Below are 22,188 nucleotides of genomic sequence, written 5' to 3'. Positions count from 1 at the left end.
CAGACCGTGCGCCCAGATGCCGGGGCCTGTGCCCACGCTGCCCCCTTCCTGGCACGACTCATCTCCTTCCTGCAAGACGGTGGATTCACAATCTGCAGGGTACAGCCCACGTTTCCTTTGGCAGGAGACCCAGCCACCGTTCTGCATGTTTCTTAATATTTTTTTAAAATACATTTTAGTTGATTTCAGAGAGGAAGGGAGAGAGAGAAACATCAGTGATGAGAGAGAATCACTGATCCACTGCCTCCTGCATGCCTCCTACTGGGGGTCGAGCTTGCAACCTGTGCATGTGCCCTGACTGGGAATCCAACCGTGACCTCCTGGTTCATAGGTTAATGCTCAACCACTGAGCCACGCCACCCAGGCCTTACTATTTCTTAAAACCCTTAAAAGCAGAGACTGGCTCAGGACTATAACGCATCCTCACTTCCCTCTCCCTAAGCCATGGCCGAGTACAGGGCTTTGCCTGTAGCACCTGTGAGTGCACCGTGTGTGGGACCAAATGAGGGCGAAGGTGCATTTTTTCCAAACCAATGCAGCCAGTTCCGGAGGCTCATTGCCTCGGTTCAGCGGCATCTCGGTTCTCTTCAAGGCATTTTATGAATGTGATTCTATGACCACATGGCAGCCCCGGTGCTGGCCTTGGGATGTAGATATTCCTAAAACACAGGCTCTTCTCTCCAGTGGGAACAACAAATGCATCATGGGTTACAGTATGGTTGTAGGCATGTTACTGTACATGTGGGTTATAGCATGGGGGTAGGTGTGTGTGTTACTGTACATGTGGGTTACAGTATGGTGGTAGGCGTGTTACATTTCATGTGGGTAGGCATGTTACAGTATTACATGGTTAGAGCATAGGGGTAGGCGTGTTACTGTACATGTGGGTCACAGCATGGTGGTAGGTGTATTACATTACATGGGGGTTATAGCATGGGGGTAGGCGGGTTACATTACATGCGGGTTATAGCATGGGGGTAGGCATGTTATATTACATGTGGGTTATAGAATGGGGGTAGGCGTGTTACATTACATGTGGGTTATAGAATGGGGGTAGGCGTGTTACTGTACATGTGAGTTATAGCATGGGAGTAGGCATGTTACATTGCATGTGGGTTATAGCAGGGGTTAGGCGTGTACTGTAATGTGTGCAGAGAGGATGCCAGGATACGCATTGAGGACGTCTAACTTGCTGTGGCCTGTGGGACGGCTCCCGGGGGAAGGGAAATTAGCTCAGCCTCTCGAGATGCAAAGAATGTGTCCAGGGAAGCAAGAGACCCATTTCCCTACGATCTTCGTCCCAGTCCTTGACCCAACCATGCGTTTCACATAAGGGGGTGCGATGAGGGTCTCGCAGAGTCCCATGCGTTTTTATGTGAGTGTCTCAGTGGCTTACTCCATGTTAATGTTCTATGGGGATTATAATCCTCAACATCTATTAAAACCATAAGGAGGATTTAAGCTTTTAAAGGAAAATAGAAGACCAGCCCCGCTCAGCCCACCTTCCCCCATCAGAGGCTGGCGCGGTGTCTCCTGGCACAAAGCCCCGCCCACCTAACCTCAGGGTTGGCTTTCCTGGCACTGGCAGCCCCGGCCAGAGCCGTCCCTTTGGCATAAACTGTCAGAGGACTCACCACCAGCACCTGGTTGCATGAGTATCTGGGCCCATGAAACAGACATTCCATTGCTTGGGAAATGCTGCGGGTTCAGATTACCTCCCAGGAACCAGGCCTAAGTCCAGCCTCATTTCTCCTGGTACAGTCAGGCGTTTGGACACGTTGTGAGCACAGATTCCTAAGTTATGGTGCTGCTGCTGCTGCTGTTTCTTTTTTTTTGGAGGGCAGAGCTTGAGTGTTTACCCTAATTTCAATGTTCCAGCCACAAGTCCCGCCAAAATGAGTTTAAAAGACAGAGAAGAGGACCCTCTTGTAAACAGAAAGTCATCTTTTCGGGAAAACCTCACCCTGCCCACCCCGAAACCACCCCAAATGGGCTGCGATGAAGAGGTGCTTCGTGGGCCGGCGTCAGAGGAAGAGGTGGGCACCCCAAGTCCTGCGGACGTGCTTTCCGAGTCTCAGGTGTATCTGACGATTGGGGAGTCCCCGGACACAGCAGCTGTGCCTGCAGGTGAAGGTCGCACTGGCCAGAGGGCTGATGTTGGGGTGGATTCACTGGCAGATGACGACCCGCCCGGAGGGAGTCCAGGCCCAGAGGATGGCTGGGGCCCGACGCTGGCCTACCTCGAGGTCAAGTCCAGCAGTAAGCACCCAGGCCGAGCTGAACCCACAGTGGCCACGAGTGACCAGCACGGGGGTGGGCGCGTCCGTGAGAACCGTGAACTGGACAGCACTCTGCCAAGCACAGCGCTGGCAGGCGGGAGTCGTCAGCCTGCCGTCTCGTGGGAGAAAACCCCGCTCCTGGAGTCAAGGGCTCCTGGGAAGGGAGCCGACCAGGAGGCCAAGACGCTGCTGCTAAGTCTGAAGCCCTTCCCCAGGGAGCCTTGCGGGCCACTGAGCTCTGCTCTGAGGGATCCCCCGGAGGCCAGGGCTGCCCCGAGGGACCCTCCCCCAGAGGAGCAGGAGGAAGGGTCCGTGCTGTCCGGGGTCATCAAGAGATCGTTCTCCTTCATCTCGGATTCGGGCATTGAGAGTGAGCCGAGCTCCGTGGCCTGGTCCGAGGCCCGGGGCCGGGCCCTGGAGGCGCCCAGTGACCGGGAAGTGTCACACCCGCTGCTTCGCAGACACACCCCGCACAGGAACTCCCTGGAGGGCGGGCACACGGAGAGCAGCCTGAGCTTGCCCAGCGGGATCCAGGCGTCCCTCACCTCCATCAGCTCCCTGCCTTTCGAGGAGGAGGAGCGGGAGCTGGCGCTGCTCACCAAGCTGACCAAGTCGGCGTCGGCGCCCCAGATCAGTAGCCCAGAGGAGGGCGCTGAAGACGCGGGCGCCATGCGGCCAGGCGCAGGTCCTGCTGAAACTCCGGGCCAGCTGGCCAGCAGCATAGAAGCTTCAGGACAGGTCCGTCCACCCAGCGATGGGGGATCCAGCATCCAGGACACAGGGGCTGGCCCTTCCCTCGTGGAGGTGGCTCTAGACGCTGACCAGCAGGGCGCGGGTTACCTCGACATCCCCCAGGATAAAGGGGCTCGCGTTGACCCTCCAGGGCCCCGCAGACCTGATGGCAGGACTGAGAACCCTCCAGGAGCTGGAACCAAAGGTGTTCACTTAGAAATACCACGAGGCAAAGCACGGGCAAGCCCGAGGGACAGAGCTTTTCCTGGAGTGCAGACGGAGGCCCCAGAGCGCATGCCTGCAGACGCGGGTGTGGGGAGTAGCCCGCGGTCCCACGGCGGCAGGTCGGACATGGCGAGCCTCCCTGACCATGCGGTGCCCGCACTGAGTCGCCCGCCAGCTGTGGATGCCGCTGACCTGGGGTCAACAGGCCAGCGGAGGGGCTCCCCTCGCATCATTGAGGAGGCGGCGTTTGGGAGAGGAGCTCACACCATGGACCGGGGACACCAGGCAGGTGCCCCATGCCCCGCTGTGACTCACTCCATTCACTCCCAAATCCTGGGACCCCAGGAGCCCAGGGCGGGCACTTCTGCCATGGGGTCCCCCCTCGCCCCCGCAGAGGCCTTCTCTCCCGACAGCCTGAAAGCTGTGGAGGTCGTCAACTTGTCTGTGTCCTGCACTGCCACGTGTCTCCCGTTCTCGTCGGTGCCCAAGGAGACCCCTGCCAGGGCTGGCTTCTCTTCCAGACAGACCCCCCTCCCCATCACGCACCAGCCTCTGGGGTCCTTCGGGGCTGTTTCTACCCATCCGAGCGCGCTAGAGGAAGGCGTCAGCGAGAGAATGTTCAGGTAAGCGGGCCGGCGTCCCACCTGTCCTCACACAGTCTCGTAGACGCTCCCATCTCCTTCTTAGTATCCTGCGTACTCTTCCCAAATTGAGATCTGTCATTTCCTCATTTAAATAAAGTCATATATTCATATCCTGCACGTCAGAAATGTAGAATAGTATAAAGAAGTACAAACTATCCATTGCTCACATATAGCATATAGCCCCTAGGTAAGTTCTCCCACATGTTTTTCTATCTGCATCTATATCTACATATTATTTTTATGCAAAAAAACCCAGGATAATTCTGTACAAACTAAGGTTTCTCAGCCTAACATGCTGGAAACAATCTGTTGATACATCTATTTTTGCGTGAGCATTTAGTGTTTAAACAACACTCCATTGTATGTATATACTGTGATTTATTAACAAAATCCTTGAGAGATGGGCATCTAAGTGTCCTTTTCAGTGTTTGTTATGGCAGTCCCCTCTCTCATGATCGTCATTGCACCTCTACATTTGCATATTTTGAACGGGCGGTCCTTTAACCCTTCAGGGAGTGGGATGACTTTATCAGCTTGGCCTCCCGAGCCCCTTTTGTGCAGTTCCTAAGTTAATCATTTGTGTTGCAACGTCCAAATCCATCCCTCATCCGTGTGTGGGGTTTGTATCCCTGTGGCTGCCTCTGCCCATGTCATCAATTTAACAAACACACGGCAGGTGCTCTCTCCAATGCGTGGCCAGGGTAGCCCTGACTACGATTGTGCTCGCAGTGTCACAGGGAGGCGGGGCGGTGAGAGAAGGAATTGAGGGCAGGTGGGTAAATGGATGGCTTGTGTGTGCATCACTGAGGCGGGCTGGGGATGCTGAGAGTGAATAGAGAAGGTGGCCAGGAGAAGCTCTTCGAAGGTGACACCTATGCTGCTGATGATGGTGGTGATGATGATGATGATGATGATATGGCTAGTAATAGAGACGTTTATTCTTCTTAATACGTTTCAAGTGTGTTCTAAGCATTTTGCATAGATCATATCACGTCAGACACAAGCCAACTTTACTAATTAGATAGTGATGTCATTCCCTTTGGACACATGAAGAACTGGAATGCAAAGGGGTTAAGTCAGCGGTTCTCAACCTATGGGTCGCGACCCCTTTGGCGGTCGAACGACCCTTTCACAGGGGTCGCCTAAGACCATCCTGCATATCAGATATTTACATTACAACTCATAACAGCAGCAACATTACAGTTATAAAGTAGCAACGAAAGTAGTTTTATGGTTGGGTCACAACATGAGGAACTGTATTTAAAGGGCCAGAAGGTTGAGAACCACTGGGTTAAGTGATTGGCCCACAGCTAGTAAACATCAAAGCCGAGACCTTGGCAGTGTGGCTCCTGAGTCCTTGCTCCTAACCACCACCTTGTCACATAACCACGCAAAGGACCCAGTAACCGGGGGGGGGGGGGGGGGGGGAGCATTGTAGGCAGACAGACCCGAGTGCGCGAAGGCACGGAGACCAGGCACCATCACTCCTGCAGGGAACTGTAAGGAATGTGTTCGTTGTGGAGACTGGGGGATGGTGCTGGAGAAGCAGGTGGAGGCCCAGCCATGGCGCCTTGCGGGCAAGGCCAAGAGCGTTCACTCTGGGAGGTCTCTGTAAAGATTGTGCGGCTCCTCCGAGCGGGCGGAGCCTCACCCGTCCTGCTCAGTGCAGGGACCGCGTAGAAATGTGCAGAACCCACCAGAGTGGCCTTTGGTTTCCCCGGGCCCTTTCCTGCCTCCTTGTTCAGAACAAAGCTCCCCTCAGCAGCATCCCCCTGTGGCCGCACATCCAGCCTCTGCCACTCGGCAAATTCTTCCCTGTAGATGCTCATCACACCTGCATCCCATCAACTCATCCCCCGCTCAACATGCCGTGCAGGGCGGGGCGTGCGATTAATTAGTGTGTTCTCCAGTTTCTATCAGGCCAAAGAGAAATTTAAAAAAGAACTGAAGATTGATGGATTTCTGTACAGTGACTTATCGGTACTAGCTTCTGACATGCCGTATTTCCCACCAGAGGAAGAGGAGGAGAACTTGGAGGACGGGATTCACCTGGTAGTCTGTGTCCATGGCCTGGATGGTGAGTTCCAAAGAAAGCTGTCTGACATGCAGACTTGTTGAGAAAATGAAGTACAAGAATGAGTGAGTGAATGGAATGAAGGAATGAGTGGATAAATGGAATGAATGGATAAATGGAATGAGGGAAGTAATGGATAAATGGAATGAAGGAATGAATAGAGTAAACGAATGGATAAATGGGATGAAGGAAGGAATGGATAAGTGGAAGGAGGGAAGGAAGGGAGGGAGGGAGGGAGGGAGGGGAGGAAGGGATAATGGAGTGAAGGAAGGAATGGATAAGTGGAAGGGAGGGAGGGAGGGAGGGAGGGAGGAAAGGAAGGGAGGAAGGGATAATGGAGTGAAGGAAGGAATGGATAAGTGGAAGGAGGGAAGGAAGGAAGGGAGGGAGGGAGGGAGGGGAGGAAGGGATAATAGAGTGAAGGAAGGAATGGATAAGTGGAAGGGAGGGAGGGAGGGAGGGAGGGAGGGAGGAAAGGAAGGGAGGAAGGGATAATGGAGTGAAGGAAGGAATGGATAAGTGGAAGGGAGGGAGGGAGGGAGGGAGGAAAGGAAGGGAGGAAGGGATAATAGAGTGAAGGAAGGAATGGATAAGTGGAAGGGAGGGAGGGAGGGAGGGAGGAAAGGAAGGGAGGAAGGGATAATAGAGTGAAGGAAGGAATGGATAAGTGGAAGGGAGGGAGGGAGGGAGGGAGGAAAGGAAGGGAGGAAGGGATAATAGAGTGAAGGAAGGAATGGATAAGTGGAAGGGAGGGAGGGAGGGAGGGAGGGAGGGAGGGATAATAGAGTGAAGGAAGGAATGGATAAGTGGAAGGGAGGGAGGGAGGGAGGGAGGGAGGGAGGGAGGGAGGAAGGGATAATAGAGTGAAGGAAGGAATGCAGTGTGTCCTTTGCTCCTCCCTTATCAGCAGTGGCTCATTTCCTGTCCCCGACAGTCCCTATGGAGCAGGTGGCGTCCATGGCCCTTACACCTTCATGACTGTCTCCAAAGGCCACTGTTACTCTAGTGTAGACAACTATACCCAGCCTGGTCCACTTGGGGGCCTCGCTGACTACCTGTCAGTGGCAGAACTAGACAAGCTTTGTGTTAAATAAGACACTTAAGAGGGGACTTGTAGATGGCACGTTGTGTCATGTCAACCGTTGAGTGGTGTCACTCGCAGAAAGCCCTGAGCGAACAGCACTGGCTGTGGAAGAAGGGGAGGCAGTCCGCCTCCAGCTGGTCCTGTGGGGAATGTCCACAGCCATGTGTCTATGGGGCAGGGAGTAATGCCATGGCGGGGGACTTCCGAAAGGCCCTGACCCTGTGGGGGAGGGGGTGGGCTTGTTTCAGTTGTTTATATCATCTGCTCGGCTAACACCGTGGTACATGTGGGAATGGGGGGAGGAGAGCCAAGTCCCTAGTGTGTCTGCTTTTGTGTTATTCACTTTGGGTGGGTTTGTCCATCGTTTTAGGGAACAGTGCGGACCTCCGGCTGGTAAAGACCTTCATAGAACTGGGGCTCCCTGGAGGCAAACTGGACTTCCTGATGTCTGAGAAGAACCAGGTATGAGGACACAGACCTCAGAGCGGGGGATCCCCGAGTCAGGCCTCACATGAGCCCCTGAAAGTCACCAGACAGTTTGCAGATGCGCAGTAAGAGGGGGCTTTGCCGAAGAACACGGGCAGGTGCTTATGGTCCAAGAGAAAGGACTCGCTTCTCCTTAGGAGGGCGAGGAGAGAGGAAGAAGTGGGGGCATGGGAGCCGGGTGCCTGGGCCTTCTGACCCACTGGGATCAGGGTGGGTGACAGCTCGGAGCACCCGTGCCTTGGACATCTGTGGGTCCGCCCTGGGGGCTGTCCCTGACCCTGGTGTCTCTGTGACTTCTCAGCATGTGTTTCCTCCTCTGTGACACGGGACAGCGATCCCAGGGGACTGCATGTGCATCTCCACCTGGTCCCTTCCTCCTTGTCCGTCACCCCCTGACTGAGGAGACTCTGGTGTCCCCGAGTCTCTTCACTGGGGTCCCAATCTGTGAGCCCTCGATGTGGAGTTCCAGTCCATGACCCCAGCATCAGGCCCGTTCCCAGCATGCACCACGGTGTGGATGGAGGAGCCCGGCCTTGCTGGCCCCGCCCACCCATGTCCTCTCCTCTTCCAGATGGACACGTTTGCCGACTTTGACACCATGACGGACCGGCTGCTGGATGAGATCATCCAGCACATCCAGCTGTACAGCCTCTCCATCGCCCGGATCAGGTGAGGGAGCTGCGGGGAGCGGGCTGGGGGAGGGGGTGCCTCTGAGTGTTTGCTCTGCACAAGATCCACAGATGCCTTCTGTACACCCCTGGGGTGAGCTGACGGTGACTTTAATGGCGTAGATGGCCCGGCCATGTGGCTCAGTGGTTGAGCGTCGACCTATGACCCAGGAGGTCACGGTTCGATTCCCGGTCAGGGCACATGCTCCAGTTGTAGGCTCGATCCCCAGTGTGGGACGTGCAGGAGGCAGCCAATCGATGATTCTCTCTCATCGTTGTTTCTCTCTCTCTCTCCCTCTCCCTTCCTCTCTGAAATCAATAAAAATATATTTTAAAAAACTTTAAAAGATAATAATGGTGTAGACGGCGTTGAGAGCGGAAGGGACGTACCCACGTCCACCGTAGTGTGTGCGGGAGAAGAAACGTTTGTAGCTCTGAAGGAAGAGACTTGGACTGGGTCAGATATTCCTAAGTCTGAATGTTGGCTCTCCCAACGCCCAGGAGTCCGACTCTGGGCTCCACCACGGAATCTCTTCACGGGTTTCTGTCCCTGCGCCTCCATCTGTGGAGCGGGGCCAGCTCTGAGCTGAGGGGGCAGAGCTGGGCGGGTGCCCTGCCAGGAAGGGGCGTCCGTCGTGTGCTGCCTCCGTAGCAGATGACTTGCTCTACGCCTGACACCAGGGGGGGAGAGCTAACACCTGCCCTTGGGGTGTGGGGCAGCGTGGCGAGCCCTCGACGTGCATCAGCCCATTTAGTCCTCAGAGGTAAAGTCTCAGGCCCTCCTCCTCTCACAAGTGGGGGCGCAGAGGCCTCCAGGGGTCAGGGGGCAACCACAGGGCATGCTGGGAAGAGGCCGGAGGTGTCCCTCTCAGGTGACAGGGTTTCCATAGTTGTTATTATTATTCCTCACCCGAGGATATTTTCCCATTGATTTTTAGAGAGAGTGGAAAAGAGAGGGAAAGACAGAGAGAAACATCAATGTGAGAGAAACACATTGATTGGCTGCTTCCTGCACGAACCCCAACTAGAGCGAAGGCCAGGGAGGAGTCTGCAGCTAAAGTACATGCCCTTGACCGGAATCGAACCCAGGACTCTGATCACAAGCCAACGCTCTATCCACTGAGCCAACCTGCTAGAGCCATAGTAATTCTTTAAGTTGAAAATAATGCTGTTTTGGATCTGTGGTCTGTGGGACCAGGACTGGAGCACGTAGGATGGGTGTCCACCCATGTGGGCAGGGAGCAGGCAGTGACGAGTACCTAGCGGGCGAGTGAATGATGAGTGAATGACAGGGGAAAGGGGCCTCATGGGAGATGGGATTGCATTCTATGGATGACCAGGGCGGTTCAGTGCTCAGAAAGGACACCCAAGTGGACAAGAGAAGACATAGGAACGGGGGCCGGGAGTTGGGCAAGATGCCCACATGTCCCTCCAGACCACACTGGGCACAGGAGGGTCCACTCATGAAGACCCGGCTGGCGCTCACCTCGGCCAGAGCTTGGACACCTGGTGGGGATGGATTAGTGCCCCAAACCGGTGGGGGGTGCAGGGCGCTGACCCCGGCACTCCCTGCGCGGGACCCTCAGGCGGGGGGCCTGCAGTCGCACTCACTGACCCGAGTTCTCTCCCATCAGCTTCATCGGCCATTCTCTGGGCAACATCATCATCCGCTCGGTCCTCACGAGGCCCCGGTTCCGCTATTACCTCAGCAAGCTGCACACCTTCCTGTCGCTGTCCGGGCCGCACCTGGGGACCCTGTACAACAACAGCACCCTGGTCAGTACAGGTGAGACTCTCCCCCGCCGGGCATTGCCCAGAGTTCATCCGGGGCAGAGGGGAGGGGAGGCTAGGGGCAGACGTTGCTCTTTTTAAAAATACATATTTTTGTATGGATTTCAGAGAGGAAGGGAGAGGGAGAGAGAGATAGAAACATCAATGATGAGAGAGAATCACTGATCAGCTGCCTCCTGCACACCCCACACTGGGATGGAGCCCAAAACCTGGGCATGTGCCCTGACCGGAATCAAACCATGACCACCTGGTTCATAGTCAATGCTTGACTACTGAGCCGTTCTGGTTGGGCCAGACGCTGTTCTTGACAGAACCCTGTGAGTTTGGAGCCTCCTCCAGCATGGACGGTGGAGAGAGGCTGAGCTGAGAAAGGCGGCCTTTGGTTTGTGTTGAATGAGGTTGGACTGGATGGACCCAGGACCTCTTCCAGTTTCCTGGGAACAAGGAGGTGATGTCCCTGGGGTGCTAGCTGGAAAAGGCTCAAGAAGCTGATCGTGAAGAGGAGAGAGCATAGGAGTCTCAGTTGGTTGGGGCTGCTGTCACGGTCACCATGGACGGCCACAGACCTGGAGGCCGGGAGTCGAGGTCTAGGCACCCCAGCTTCACTGCCTAGTGAGGGCCAGGCTCCTGGTTCATGGATGGCCCTCTTCTTGCTGTGTCCTCAGTGGCAGGGAGGGAGCTCTCTGGGTCTCTTCGATTACGGCACTAACCCCATTCAGGAGGGTCCCACCCTCAGGGCCCAAGCACCTCCCACAGGTCCCACCTCCAAATGCCATCACATTGAGGGGTTAGTTTTCAACATACGAACTTGGGGAATACAACATTCGGTTATGGCAGAGGGGAGGGGAGGCCAGAGGCAGACTCAGCCAAATGCCTGTGGGGGCGGAGTCTATAGTAAGGGCGTTCAGTCACATCACTCCCATGACAAGCCTGCCGTCAAGTTCTAACCCAGACACTCAGTGAGGACTCTTGCCCAGACCTTTAGTCTCTGTGCTGCTGCGTTTCCTTAGTTTTAAAATGGACCGAATGTGTGTATATATGTATGGTTACATGCATGGCATACATGTGTATGTGTGTATATGTCTCTAAACACACACCATATATATGATATGCATATATGATACACATTTACATGGCAGTAATGATCACATATGTGCACATTGTATCTTGTTTATGTCCTTGCATTTTTATAAAAAAAATTGTGGTGGTGACATGATACTCATACTCATCCATCCGTGTCAGTGTCGGCATAGCCACAGGAAGTGGAGGGACTCTGAGATGTGAGGCTGACTTTCGCTTTTTAGACCCTAACTGGATCTGTAAGGAGCATTCTTTATGCGAGTTTGTATTTAGGGTTGGTTCCTTAGCCTGGATTTAGGGGCGGGGACAAGCAGATCGGAGAGTGTGGGAGTTTCAGGACTCCCGCAGCCTGCCACCACGCTGTTTCACAGGGCGATTTTGTGTCTCTGTCCCCAGTGTGTAAGGGTACAGACATCCCCTCACTTCCCACGCGTTTGCTAAATGCCTGCTGCCCTCCTCTGTTTATGTTGATGAAAAGGCGCAGTTGACTGTTGCTCTCCCCAGTTATTTGCCCCCGTGTGTGTGTGTGTGTGTGTGTGTGTGTGTGTGAGAGAGAGAGAGAGTGTGTGTGTGAGAGTTTGGTTTGGTTTGGTTCCCAGGCTTGTGGCTCATGCAGAAGCTGAAGAAGTCGGGCTCCCTCCTGCAGCTCACCTTCAGGGATAACGCCGATCTGCGCAAGTGTTTCCTCTACCAGCTCAGCCAGAAGACAGGTGAGTGGCTCCCCCACGCGGTGGGGCCTGAGTGTGAGCTGAGATCCAGTCCGACCCGCTGGCTTCCGCCACGCGAGGTGATTCACTCACAGGAGGGTTTGAGCGGAGGCACAGCCTCTGCACTCCCAGGAGGCCGAGAGCCACCCGAGAACTCAGTCTCCCTGTGGCGGGTGAAAGGCATCACCCCCCAGAGCCCAGGTGTGCGTGCGGGGATCTCTGCAGGATCCTTTCTGCGCCTAACCGCCCAGCTCGGGTCTGGGGGCCACTCACAGCCCCTCCACCAGGTGCAGGTCCACGGACAAAGGGCAGACAAACAGGGTCCCTTTATTGACAGCGGAGGCGGGTCCTTCCCGGGCGGCCCGAGGGCGCCTTCCCGAAGCCCCTCTGCAGTGAGGAAGGGCCCTCCGTCACGGGAACGGGCAGAGGAGGAGCAGAAGCTAGACTGGCTTCCCCTGTCCGGGAGCTTGCTCTGTGTGCCTTCGCTTCCCCCCGATGAGCACACCACCCCCCCCCCCCCCTTCCTGCGGCACTAAAGCTCCAGCGGCAGATGCTTTGCTCGGCCTCGCAGACTGGAAGGCCCTCATGCACCCACACAACCCGGTGTCAGTCTGCTCGCCCGCTCACCCTCTCTCAGGGCAGGTGCACAGGCTGTGTGACCGGAGGACGCACCCTGAAATGCCAGGTAAAGAGCACCCCCTGGCTCGTTGCAGGTCTGCAGTATTTTAAAAATGTCGTGCTGGTGGCTTCACCCCAAGATCGCTACGTGCCATTTCACTCCGCCAGGATCGAAATGTGCAAAACCGCCCTCAAGGACAGGCACACAGGTAAGCCCCGCTTCATTCGCACAATTGAAAAAGCAAACGCAAAGAAAAAAAAAAGAAAGAAAAGAAAAAGCAAACGCAAAGAAAAAAAAAGAAAGAAAAGAAAAAGCAAACGCAGCCCCAGCCGGCTGGCTCAGTTGGTTCCCCTGCACCAAGGTGGCAGGTTCCATCCCAGGGCAGGGAACATACAAGAATAACCAATGAATGCACAGGTAGTGCAACAACAAATCAATGTTTCTCTCTCCTCTCCTCTCTCTTTCTAAAGTCAATCGATCAATAAATAAAAAAATTAACAAGCAAGCATTCAGCCCTGGCCAGGTAGCTCAGTTGATTGGAGTGTGATCCCATACACCAAATGGTTGCGGGTTCAATCCCAATCAGGGCCCACACAAGGCAAGCTATCGATGTTTCTCACATTGGGGTCTCACATCGATGTTTCTCTCTTTCTAAAAAAATAATTAGAAACGTATTCTCCGGTGAGGCTCTGTGAATAGTGCATCAGCCTGTGGATGGAAGGGTCTCCGGTCAATTCCAGTCAGGGCACAGGCCTGGGTGGTGGGCTCGATCCCCAGTGTGGGGCGTGCAGGAGGCAGCCGATCAATGATTCTCTCTCAGCATTGATATTTCTAGCTCTCTCTCCTCTCCCTTCCTCCCTGAAATAAAAATATAGATTTAAAAAATAATAAAAGCAGACGCGCATTCATGAAATTTAAACTCTGCCTAGTGGGGCCCATCAGACATTCCGCCCTGGGATAGGAACCCGCCCACACCCAGTGCCTCTCCAGGTTCCTCTGTGAGTTCCCCTAAGTCTGCCTGATCCCTACATTCACCCAGTGAACATTGCCCCCCTAAGTTCAGCCTGCACCCCTGGCTTGCTCCCTCTCCGCAGGGCCTGTTTATGCAGAAATGATCAACAACCTCTTGCGCCCCCTGGTGGAAGCCAAGGACTGCACGCTGATCCGGCACAACGTGTTCCACGCGCTGCCCAACACCGCCAACACCCTGATCGGGCGCGCAGCACACATTGCAGTGCTGGACTCCGAGCTGTTCCTGGAGAAGTTCTTCCTGGTGGTGGGACTCAACTACTTCAAGTAGAGGCCGGAGCCGCCGGCCCGCCCAAGGCCCACCCGCGGGAGCTTGGCCCTTCCAGCGCGGAGCCGAGAGGAGGCCTGAGGGACGCAGGAGGGCGGACCGGTACCCAAACTTCCATTTGGGAGGTTTGGGAAAGCCCGGAACCACAGGGATCAAAACAGGCTTTGCCCCAACCTGTCTGGCCACCTGGAGGCTCCTCCATCCGAGATGCTCTCTAGAGAAAATGCGAGAAAATAAAGCCACAGAACTTGGAGCTGGGGAGCCCACCTTTGTAACCCGCAGCGGTTGGCAGGGGGCGGGCGCACTCCACCTTCACCAGGCGTGTCCAGCACGTGGCTAGCGCATAGCTTTATCATTTTTCAAATTAAAGTACCTGCAAACAAGCATTTCAGAACTCAGGTTAACCTCTGTGCGGAGTGAACATATTGGCGTAAATTGGACCCTCCATAGCCTCCATGTGCCACCTTGTTCAAGAACGTGCGAGACCTCGCTCTCCTCTCCTGTTTTCTCAGCAAGGGGGAAGGAGTGCTTTAGAAACCCCAAGTCCACGGCCTCCCAGCGGTGTGTGTGTGGGGGGTGGTGATTGCAGGTAGGGGGGTGGAAGTGATGCTATAGAGGAACCTAGAGAGAGCTGGCCCACTAGCTGCCTCCCTCCTCCTCCAGACCTTGCTGTGCTCAGCCCCGCTCCATGCATTATTGCGATGGCTCACTCTGTCCGTGGTCGGGAAGATGGACTTCGACTAAAGCTGGCAGAAGGGGACGCCGAGACTGATGCGCACGTGTGTGGCGCTCTGGCGGGTGTACTTCCAAAGAAATGCTAGGTCAGCATTGGACGCAATTGCAGAAAATTAAACCCATGAACGTGGCCAGCGGCTCCTCCGTCCGTGGAGGGAGAAAGCACCTAAATGGAGGAAAGCTGGATTCCACAACCTCGGGAGCTCAGGGAAGGAGCTGGGTGTCTTTCAATAGCAAGGTCGTCTTGCCTTAGGGAACTAAAGGGCTATGGAAGGTCACCATGGATTAAAAACAACAAAAACCCTACAGGACAGCAGGAGCAATAGTGAGATCGGAGGGAAGGACCATGGTCAGGAGGAGGGTTCTGCATGCGTTATTGGTAAGTGGCCTAAGGGATAGTTTTGAAACTTACCAGAATGTTTAATCAGGTCCCCAAGACAGAGTGCACCCTACGGGCTAAAGGAAGCCCAGAGAGCCATGACCGAGGACGCAGGGATGACTAACATGGGAGACCCTTCTGCTGAAGGCGTGAGAGCAGACAGAGAACGCTGAGCATGTCATCATCCCAGAACCCTCCTCCTGCTTCGGCAGCATTCCCTTAGAAAGTGTGGAAACTGGCCCCTGACCGCAGGCCGTGAAGCCAAGCAAACGCGGGCTCGCCCCTCCCGTGGCCACAGCGTGGCGTTGGCAACCCCGTGCAGAGGCTGGAGATGTGTGCAGAGGCGACTTTGCAGGAGAGCAGAGTGGGCCTCGAGAAAGAACGAGATGGGGGCAGGCGATGGATGATCTGCAAAGGCAGATCCCACCAAGGGGTGAGGGCTTCCCTCGGGGCCTCCGCTCTCTCATCTGTTCTTTCTCTCTGCGGGGCAGGGGGTCCTTTGGGTATTAAGTTCCCGATGGGCATAGACTCCCCTACCCACGAGCAGTGCCAGCCTTCCCCAGGAGGGATTCGGTTCCTGCAGTGTAGCGCAGGCTGCTATACGCCCTGCCTGGACTAGCGCCCCAGCCAGGGCAGGGCCCCGGGTTTGTAGCAACTTCTCCTTTTCCGGCCGGAGGGGGAGTCCGTGCATTTCACTGTGTGCTCCCACTTCCATCAGCACCGTGTCATTCCCTGGTCGTCGGAAGACCGACCGCATCGCCGCTGGTCAGGGTGACTCTGAAGACTACTGTCCTTCCCCCAAACCAGATGCCATTTTTAACTACAATCTGCTGTCTGGACCTCGCGAGAACTCGTGGCAATAAACGTCCAGCCGCGTGGGGCGCCTCTTTTTTACAGGGGAGCTCCGCTGTCTTTGTAACCCTGCTCTGGCCTCTGAGCATCCATTCTAACTTTAGAAAGTCCATCTCTGTATGTAAATAAGAGTGCCAAGTGTCACATGTCTTGCCTCATTTGAAAAGGGTTTTTTATGTCTCTTTCTATTGAAGTATAGATATCTAATATATATACATGTGTATATGTATATATATACATATATATACACACATAATATATAAATATATAATGTAAAACAGTGACATTCTATTATTGATGATAAAAATTATAAACAAAATGCCTGCCAAGATAATGGTCGTCAAGTCTGTTGTCATTCTCAGCTTCTTTTTTGTTTTTCTTTTTTGTTGGTTGGTTGGTTTTATGATTTGGTACCTTTGCCAGAACTACTGAGACATAAAAATTACTGATACTGAGATAAAAATGTGAGGAATGAATGAATGAATGAATGAATGACTCACAACAGGTGCTAAATGGATCTCGACAAATCCCTAGGCTAGAAGCCTTTCCGCTGCAACAGGCTTTCTCCCTAGGGCGCCGTTAACCGCTCTGCCCAAGGACAGGCCCCTCCACAGGGGACACAGGCAATGCAGCCTGTGGCTGAGGGAGAGAGCTTGGGCAACCCTCCCTGAGGAGACCCCGCCCTGGAGCAGTGCCTGTGGCAGAAATTCCCGTGGCCTCTAGAGGGCGCCCAAAGCCTGACAAATAGCAAAGTGCTAGCGCAAGCTGGTGGTTCCCTCCCTGCCTCTAAAACTGTGCTAGGAATCTGAGCAGGAGAAAATAAAGATGGAATTGGTTTTTGGAAACAAGAAGAGAAACACTGAAGTCAAAAAGGTAGAATTAGGGAGAGGCGGCCTGACTTTTTAGGATTTCCAGCTGGGACGAACTTGAAGCATGAATTCATTCCCATTCAAGCCTCAAGCCCCCACTGGGTGTGCCGCGTGCACAGCACAGAGCTGGGGGAAGGAATTATGCAGAAGGAAGGCCGCTCTCCTTAACTGAGGCCACATGTTACTCAGTCCGCAGTTCGACATTTGCTTTCTCAGAAAGGGCTGCCCAGACCCCCGTGGAGGACAGTACTCTCTAGTTCAGCTGTGGGCAAACTACAGCCCGCGAGCCGGATTCGGCCCGTTTGAAATGAATAAAACTAAAAAAAAAAAAAAAAAGACCGGACCCTTTTATGGAATGATGTTTACTTTGAATTTATATTAGTTCACACAAACACTCCATCCATGCTTTTGTTCCGGCCTCCGGTCCAGTTTAAGAACCCATTGTGGCCCTCGAGTCAAAAAGTTTGCCCACCCCTGCACTAGTTTCTTTCCAAGGAACAGAGCAAAGGGAATCCTCGGAGGTGGGCAAGACCATTCTCTTTTTTTAACAAGCATCTGCCACTCAGTCACAGAGCTCACAGAGGGCCACCAAGATAGGAGGCCGAGTGTCCTTTGCCTCCACTGTAGGGACTCCCTGACTCACCCAGCGCCTCACAGCGGGGGGCCTCCTCTCACACGTGTAGCAGCTTCCCCCTGGGGCACAGCGGAGGTGCTGTTCGCATTTAATAGTTGGAGGAAATAAAACCCAGAGAGGCTGGGACTTGTCCAGGGCAGCACAGCTAGGCTCACTGTTGTCACCCACCACTGTTTCCATCACAGTCCTGAGCTGCTGGGAGCGCTTCTCCCAAAGCGAGGCCATGGCCCCTGGGGTGTCACCCCCCACAGATGGCTTCCTGTTTGTTTTTGTCATGCAAGTGCCCACACTGATCACGGAAGCACCACTTCAAGATGCTATGTATAAGCACATGTCAGCAGGACCCGGCAAAGAGCCAGGTTGCCCCCCCCAACACCCCCCCCTCCGGTGCCTTTGTTTTGGAAATCTCGGTTGATTTCACTAACTATTTGGGCAACTTGATTTTTTCTCTTTCTGCATTTTAAAGTCCTGCTCTTAAGTTTAATCACAATACAGAGTGAGACCGAGATATCCAGGCCCCCATCCTCGCCCCAATAAAGGCAGAACCCAAGCCCATGTCCTCTCCCCCACTTTGCTGTGTGGCCCCAGGTGTGCCGTGTGCTTTCCAGGACCTGTGAGCAATACCTCCCTCCCCCTTTTTAAACATTATTTTTCAGTTTCCTGATGGTTATTGCTGAGGTGCGTCTTGCAATCAGAACCACAAAGGCCAGTCCAGCCTTACCCTGGTCATCTACAGGCTGAGGCGGCACACACACACTCCCCTCCTTAACGGCCTCAAATGGCTTTCCGTTTTAGCTGGAATGAAGCCCCGCATGGCTTAGAATCACTGCTCAGAGACGCCTCCTTGACCACTCACCCCAAAGTCAGCCTTGACCCCTAAGATGACTCTCTGCCAGCACTGAATTACTGAGGTGTAATGGACTAAATCATAAGATATTTGAGGTGTGCACTGTGATGACTCGATATACACACACACTGTCAAAGTATTGCCCCATCTAATTAATGATCTTATCACCTCGCATACTTATCTTTTTTGATGGTGAGACCCTCGAAGTTCCACTCTGACAAACTGCAAGGACACAATAGTGTCGCCAACTTTAGCCACAGTGTTTACTTCAGATGCCTGGACCTTCTTTTCCTTTAACTGCAAGTTTGTTCACTTTACCCACATCCCCCTGCTCCCCCCACCCCCCTGCCCCTGGCCGCCACTTTTCTGCTTTCTGTTTCTAAATTTGATTGTTTCTTCCTCTTCCTCCTCCTCCTTTTTCCACATATAAGCGATAACATGCAATATTTGTCTTGCTCTGTTTGGTGTATTTCACTTAGAATTTAGCTTAATAGCATAATACCCTTCAGGTTCACCCATGTTGTGGCAAATGACAGGATTTTCCTTTTTATAAAGGTTGAAAAATATTCCAATATATATGCAAATCAAAACTAAAAAGAGAGATTGCCTCACATAAACAGTCAAGTTTTCTTTGTTCCTCCATCCCTCAGGGACACTTGGGTTGCCGCCATACCTTAGCTCTTGGGAATAATGCTGCAGTGAAATGGGGAAGGCAGGTATCTCTTTGAGGTAATAATTTTGTTTCCTTTTTATGTATTCCCAGAGGTGGAATTGTTAGATCATATGGAAGTTGTATTTTTAATTTCTTAAGCTACATTTTACATTTTTTGAGGAAACTCCATACGGCTTTTCTCCCAATAGTGGCTGCACTAATTTACAATCCCAACCAAAGTGCATGAGGGTTCCTTTTCCTCCACATCATAACACTTTTTAAAAAAATATATATTTTATTGATTCTTTACAGAGAGGAAGGGAGAGGGACAGAGAGTCAGAAACATCGAGAGAGAAACATTGATCAGCTGCCTCCTGCACACCCCCTACTGGGGATGTGCCCACAACCAAGGTACATGTCCTTGACCAGAACCGAACCCGGGACCCTTCAGTCTGCAGGCCGATGCTCTATCCACTGAGCCAAACCGGTTATGGCACATCATAACACTTTTATCTCTCTCTCTCTTTTTATTTTATTTTTATAACAGCCATAAATAAATCCAAAAGGCGTTGAAAAGACAAAGGAGAGCCATTACTGAGACAGTTTGCAAACCGGAGAAAAGCAGCTTCTGGCAAAAATAAACACGGAAGGAAGGGTGCTCCTCCCAAAGGGGAGGACTTCTTTTGCACAGAAGGGCCTTTTATGTAAACAAGGTGCCCCAATCCCCACGGTTCTGATTGGTCTGAATCACACAGCTCTGATTGGTCTGTACTACCACTTCCTGACTGGTTGTCAGGAAGCAATTCTGATTGGACGGGGTAGGTCGCAGCCGATTGGTTGAAAGGGTTCCGGAAATGCAGGGCAAGCACGCAAGTGGGGAACCTAGAGTTCCGCCCCGAGGCGCAGGCCTCGCAGCGGCGGCTGAGGCTGGGGTCTCACTGTTTCTAGAACCTGGAGCCTCGGTGGGCCGTGGGGCGCCCTCCCGGCAGGTAGGAAGCCCTTTCTGGGGTTCTCTCTTCTTTCTCAGGGTCCACGCAGCCCTTCTCGCAGCTGTGAGGCGATCCCTCCTTTTCGTGTCCATGTGCTTTTCCCTGGTGATGAGTGATGTCCGGCGCCTTTTCCTGAGCCTATGGGTCATTTGTATGTCTTCCGGGGGAAAATGGTCTATGCTGGGTTTTGCCCGTTTTTTAATATGGATTTTTAAACATTTTTGTTCAACTAGAATATAAGTTTCCTGAGAGCCAGGGTCGCGTCTGCTTGGTGCGTGTCTATCCGAGGCATGGAGGGCAGGACGCGGCCTCGAGCAGGCGCCCAGTGAGGCCTTGGAGCTGCCCTGAGCCGAGACAGGCCCTCTGCTCGTGTTCGCATTGAAGGAGGCTATCTGAGATGTGGTGTGAGTTTCTGCAGCTGGAATTTGCTCCATTCGCGGCCAGAGTTCACGGCTTACTTTCATTTGTCCACCTAAAGGCCTGCCACAATAGCCAGGCCAACCCCCGGGCAGCTTTTGAGTCTGTAGGCGCCATTCCGCAGGGGCGCTCCCCCTCCACAGAAGAGGTTATTTAACATAACCTGACGTCATGGTCATGCCTGCCTAAGTTGGAAATTAAAATGATTCAATACAAAAAAAAACCCCCCAAAATCTAACACACACTGTTACATGATTTTTCTTCTTGCAAAATACTGTCACAGCCAAGAAAATGTGCAAACCAAATAATCACATGGCTGCGCCCACATTTCCCGTTACTAGCAAATCAATCACCCAAGACCCCGGAGACAGACACGTAAAGGTGGTCAGCTAGAAGAGCACCGGGTTACTGGCCCGTCTGCAAAGGGTCAAGAGCATCTTCTGACGCCAGCCACTGCCCCCTTCGTCCCCGCCAGGTGGGGCCACAGGCTCTTACCTCCCTGGACCCTCCTGCAAAATCAGGCCTATTGCCCTCCCCGGCCCAGTCCTAATCCGAGGGCAGGGGCACTTCAGCAGCTGCCTCGCCTTTAGTACGGTGGTGCCCGAACTCGCTGGAGGAGAATCACCTGATGGAGTGTGAACACAGTCTCGGCCTCCGCGATAAGCCCACAGCTGCGTCTCCTCCACCCAGCAGGTGGCCCGTGAGACATGTCCTTTCCCCAGCCAAGTGGTTACAAACCCGAGTGTCCATTAGTATTACTTGGGACAGTGGTCGGCAAACCATGGCTCTCGAGCCACATGCGGCTCTTTGGCCCCGTGGCACGGGCCACGAAGTTTCAATTGCGCTGCCCGTGCGCGCCCGCATGTGGTATTTTGTGGAAGCGCCACACTCAAGGGGCCAGTTTGCCGACCACTGACTTAGGAGGTTTAAAAAAGCCCAGTGCCCTCCCTTCACCCCATCCCATCAGAGTCTCAGGTGGAGCCCGTGCAGCCCGTTTTAAAATCCCCAATATGCAGCCTGTTTGGGAGTCACTGTGCCTGACCCTGACGCAATACACAAGGCCGAGAACTGGGCCTTTCCTATGTTCACTTCCTCAGTCACTGGCTCGCTCCCTCCATTATCCATTCCCGTGAGGTGCTTTGGGGTCAGGCAGTGTTGGAAAGCCAGCTGTGAGGCCCCGCACTGGGGTGGAGCCCGGTCAGTGTTGGTTTTCTCAGGTTGTACTTTTGGAACAAAGACACTCATGTTGCTAGATTTTTGTCAGCGTTAGTTGAGATACTATGTGAAAAGCAGTTGGTAAGTATACGTGTTCAGTAAATGGTGAGCGTTCAGTTACTCATTTATTCTACAGGACGTATGTCGTGTTGGGTTCTGTGCTCATGGCAGACCTGTCATTCCCAGGGAATAGGTCCCACAATCGCTGGAATCTCCAAATTGGAAAATATCAAGACAGCATATTATGTCCCCTCCAGAATGTTGGAAAGTACAACTGGAAGTGAGAAATCTATTCAAACCCTCAGGGGACCCTATTAATGGCACCTGGAGATTCCCTGCTAGGTGGACGGGGTCTGTGAGTGGGGGCCGTGGTGGGATTTAATGGGACTAAGAGACTATTAAAAGAGTATGATTGAGGAAGCTGGACTTAAGGCAAGCACAGAGCCCCCCGAATCACCAGGGGGCAGCCAGAGTCCTCAAGACCCCCCAAAACTTCACGATGGAGGGGGAGAAGGAATCTGTGAGAGGGGCACTCCGGCCAGCTGCGGCTATAAGGAAAAGATGGTCCCGTGTAGCCAACTCGTTAGGTTTTGTTGAAAACATCAGTGAGGACACATTTCTATGAGAGTGCCGTGGTGTTAGCTCCTCCTTGGAAAGCGATGCCATTTGTTGAGATGCGAGGCGTCTGGGCAGAGGAGTGGAGCCTTGGCCGAGACCCACGCCCTCGGCCTGTGTGAGGGGGAAGCATGTGAGTCCAGGCCTGTGTCCGGAACCTCGCCCTCGTGCCTTTGGGTGGCATGTCACGGTGAAACAGGAAGTGCAGGAGCGGTGCAAAGTGGATCGCCTTTGCAGGCACCCTGGGGCTTTCTGAGCTCCCCCCCTCCGTGACGCTTTCAAAGATCCTTAAAAGCCA

The 22,188-nt window shown here is 53.5% G+C and overlaps 1 protein-coding gene across 3 annotated transcripts in view; it reads left to right on the top strand.

The window, feature by feature from the left end:
* The window catches only part of FAM135B (family with sequence similarity 135 member B), a 91,227-nt gene extending 75,247 nt beyond the window's left edge, over positions 1–15,980 (top strand). For all 3 annotated transcript variants that reach the window (XM_059672364.1, XM_059672365.1, XM_059672363.1), the window contains 8 exons: positions 1,879–3,859; positions 5,791–5,957; positions 7,409–7,500; positions 8,096–8,193; positions 9,827–9,978; positions 11,663–11,773; positions 12,484–12,597; positions 13,484–15,980. In XM_059672364.1, coding sequence (XP_059528347.1) covers positions 1,879–3,859; positions 5,791–5,957; positions 7,409–7,500; positions 8,096–8,193; positions 9,827–9,978; positions 11,663–11,773; positions 12,484–12,597; positions 13,484–13,689 — 2,921 coding nt within the window. In that variant the 3' untranslated portion in view covers positions 13,690–15,980. The remainder of the gene's footprint in view (positions 1–1,878; positions 3,860–5,790; positions 5,958–7,408; positions 7,501–8,095; positions 8,194–9,826; positions 9,979–11,662; positions 11,774–12,483; positions 12,598–13,483) is intronic.
* The last annotated feature ends 6,208 nt before the right edge of the window (positions 15,981–22,188 follow it).

This window comes from Myotis daubentonii, chromosome 17 (genome assembly GCF_963259705.1).
Source record: "Myotis daubentonii chromosome 17, mMyoDau2.1, whole genome shotgun sequence".
Taxonomy (NCBI): domain Eukaryota; kingdom Metazoa; phylum Chordata; class Mammalia; order Chiroptera; family Vespertilionidae; genus Myotis; species Myotis daubentonii.
This window is presented reverse-complemented; position numbering and strand designations above follow the sequence as displayed.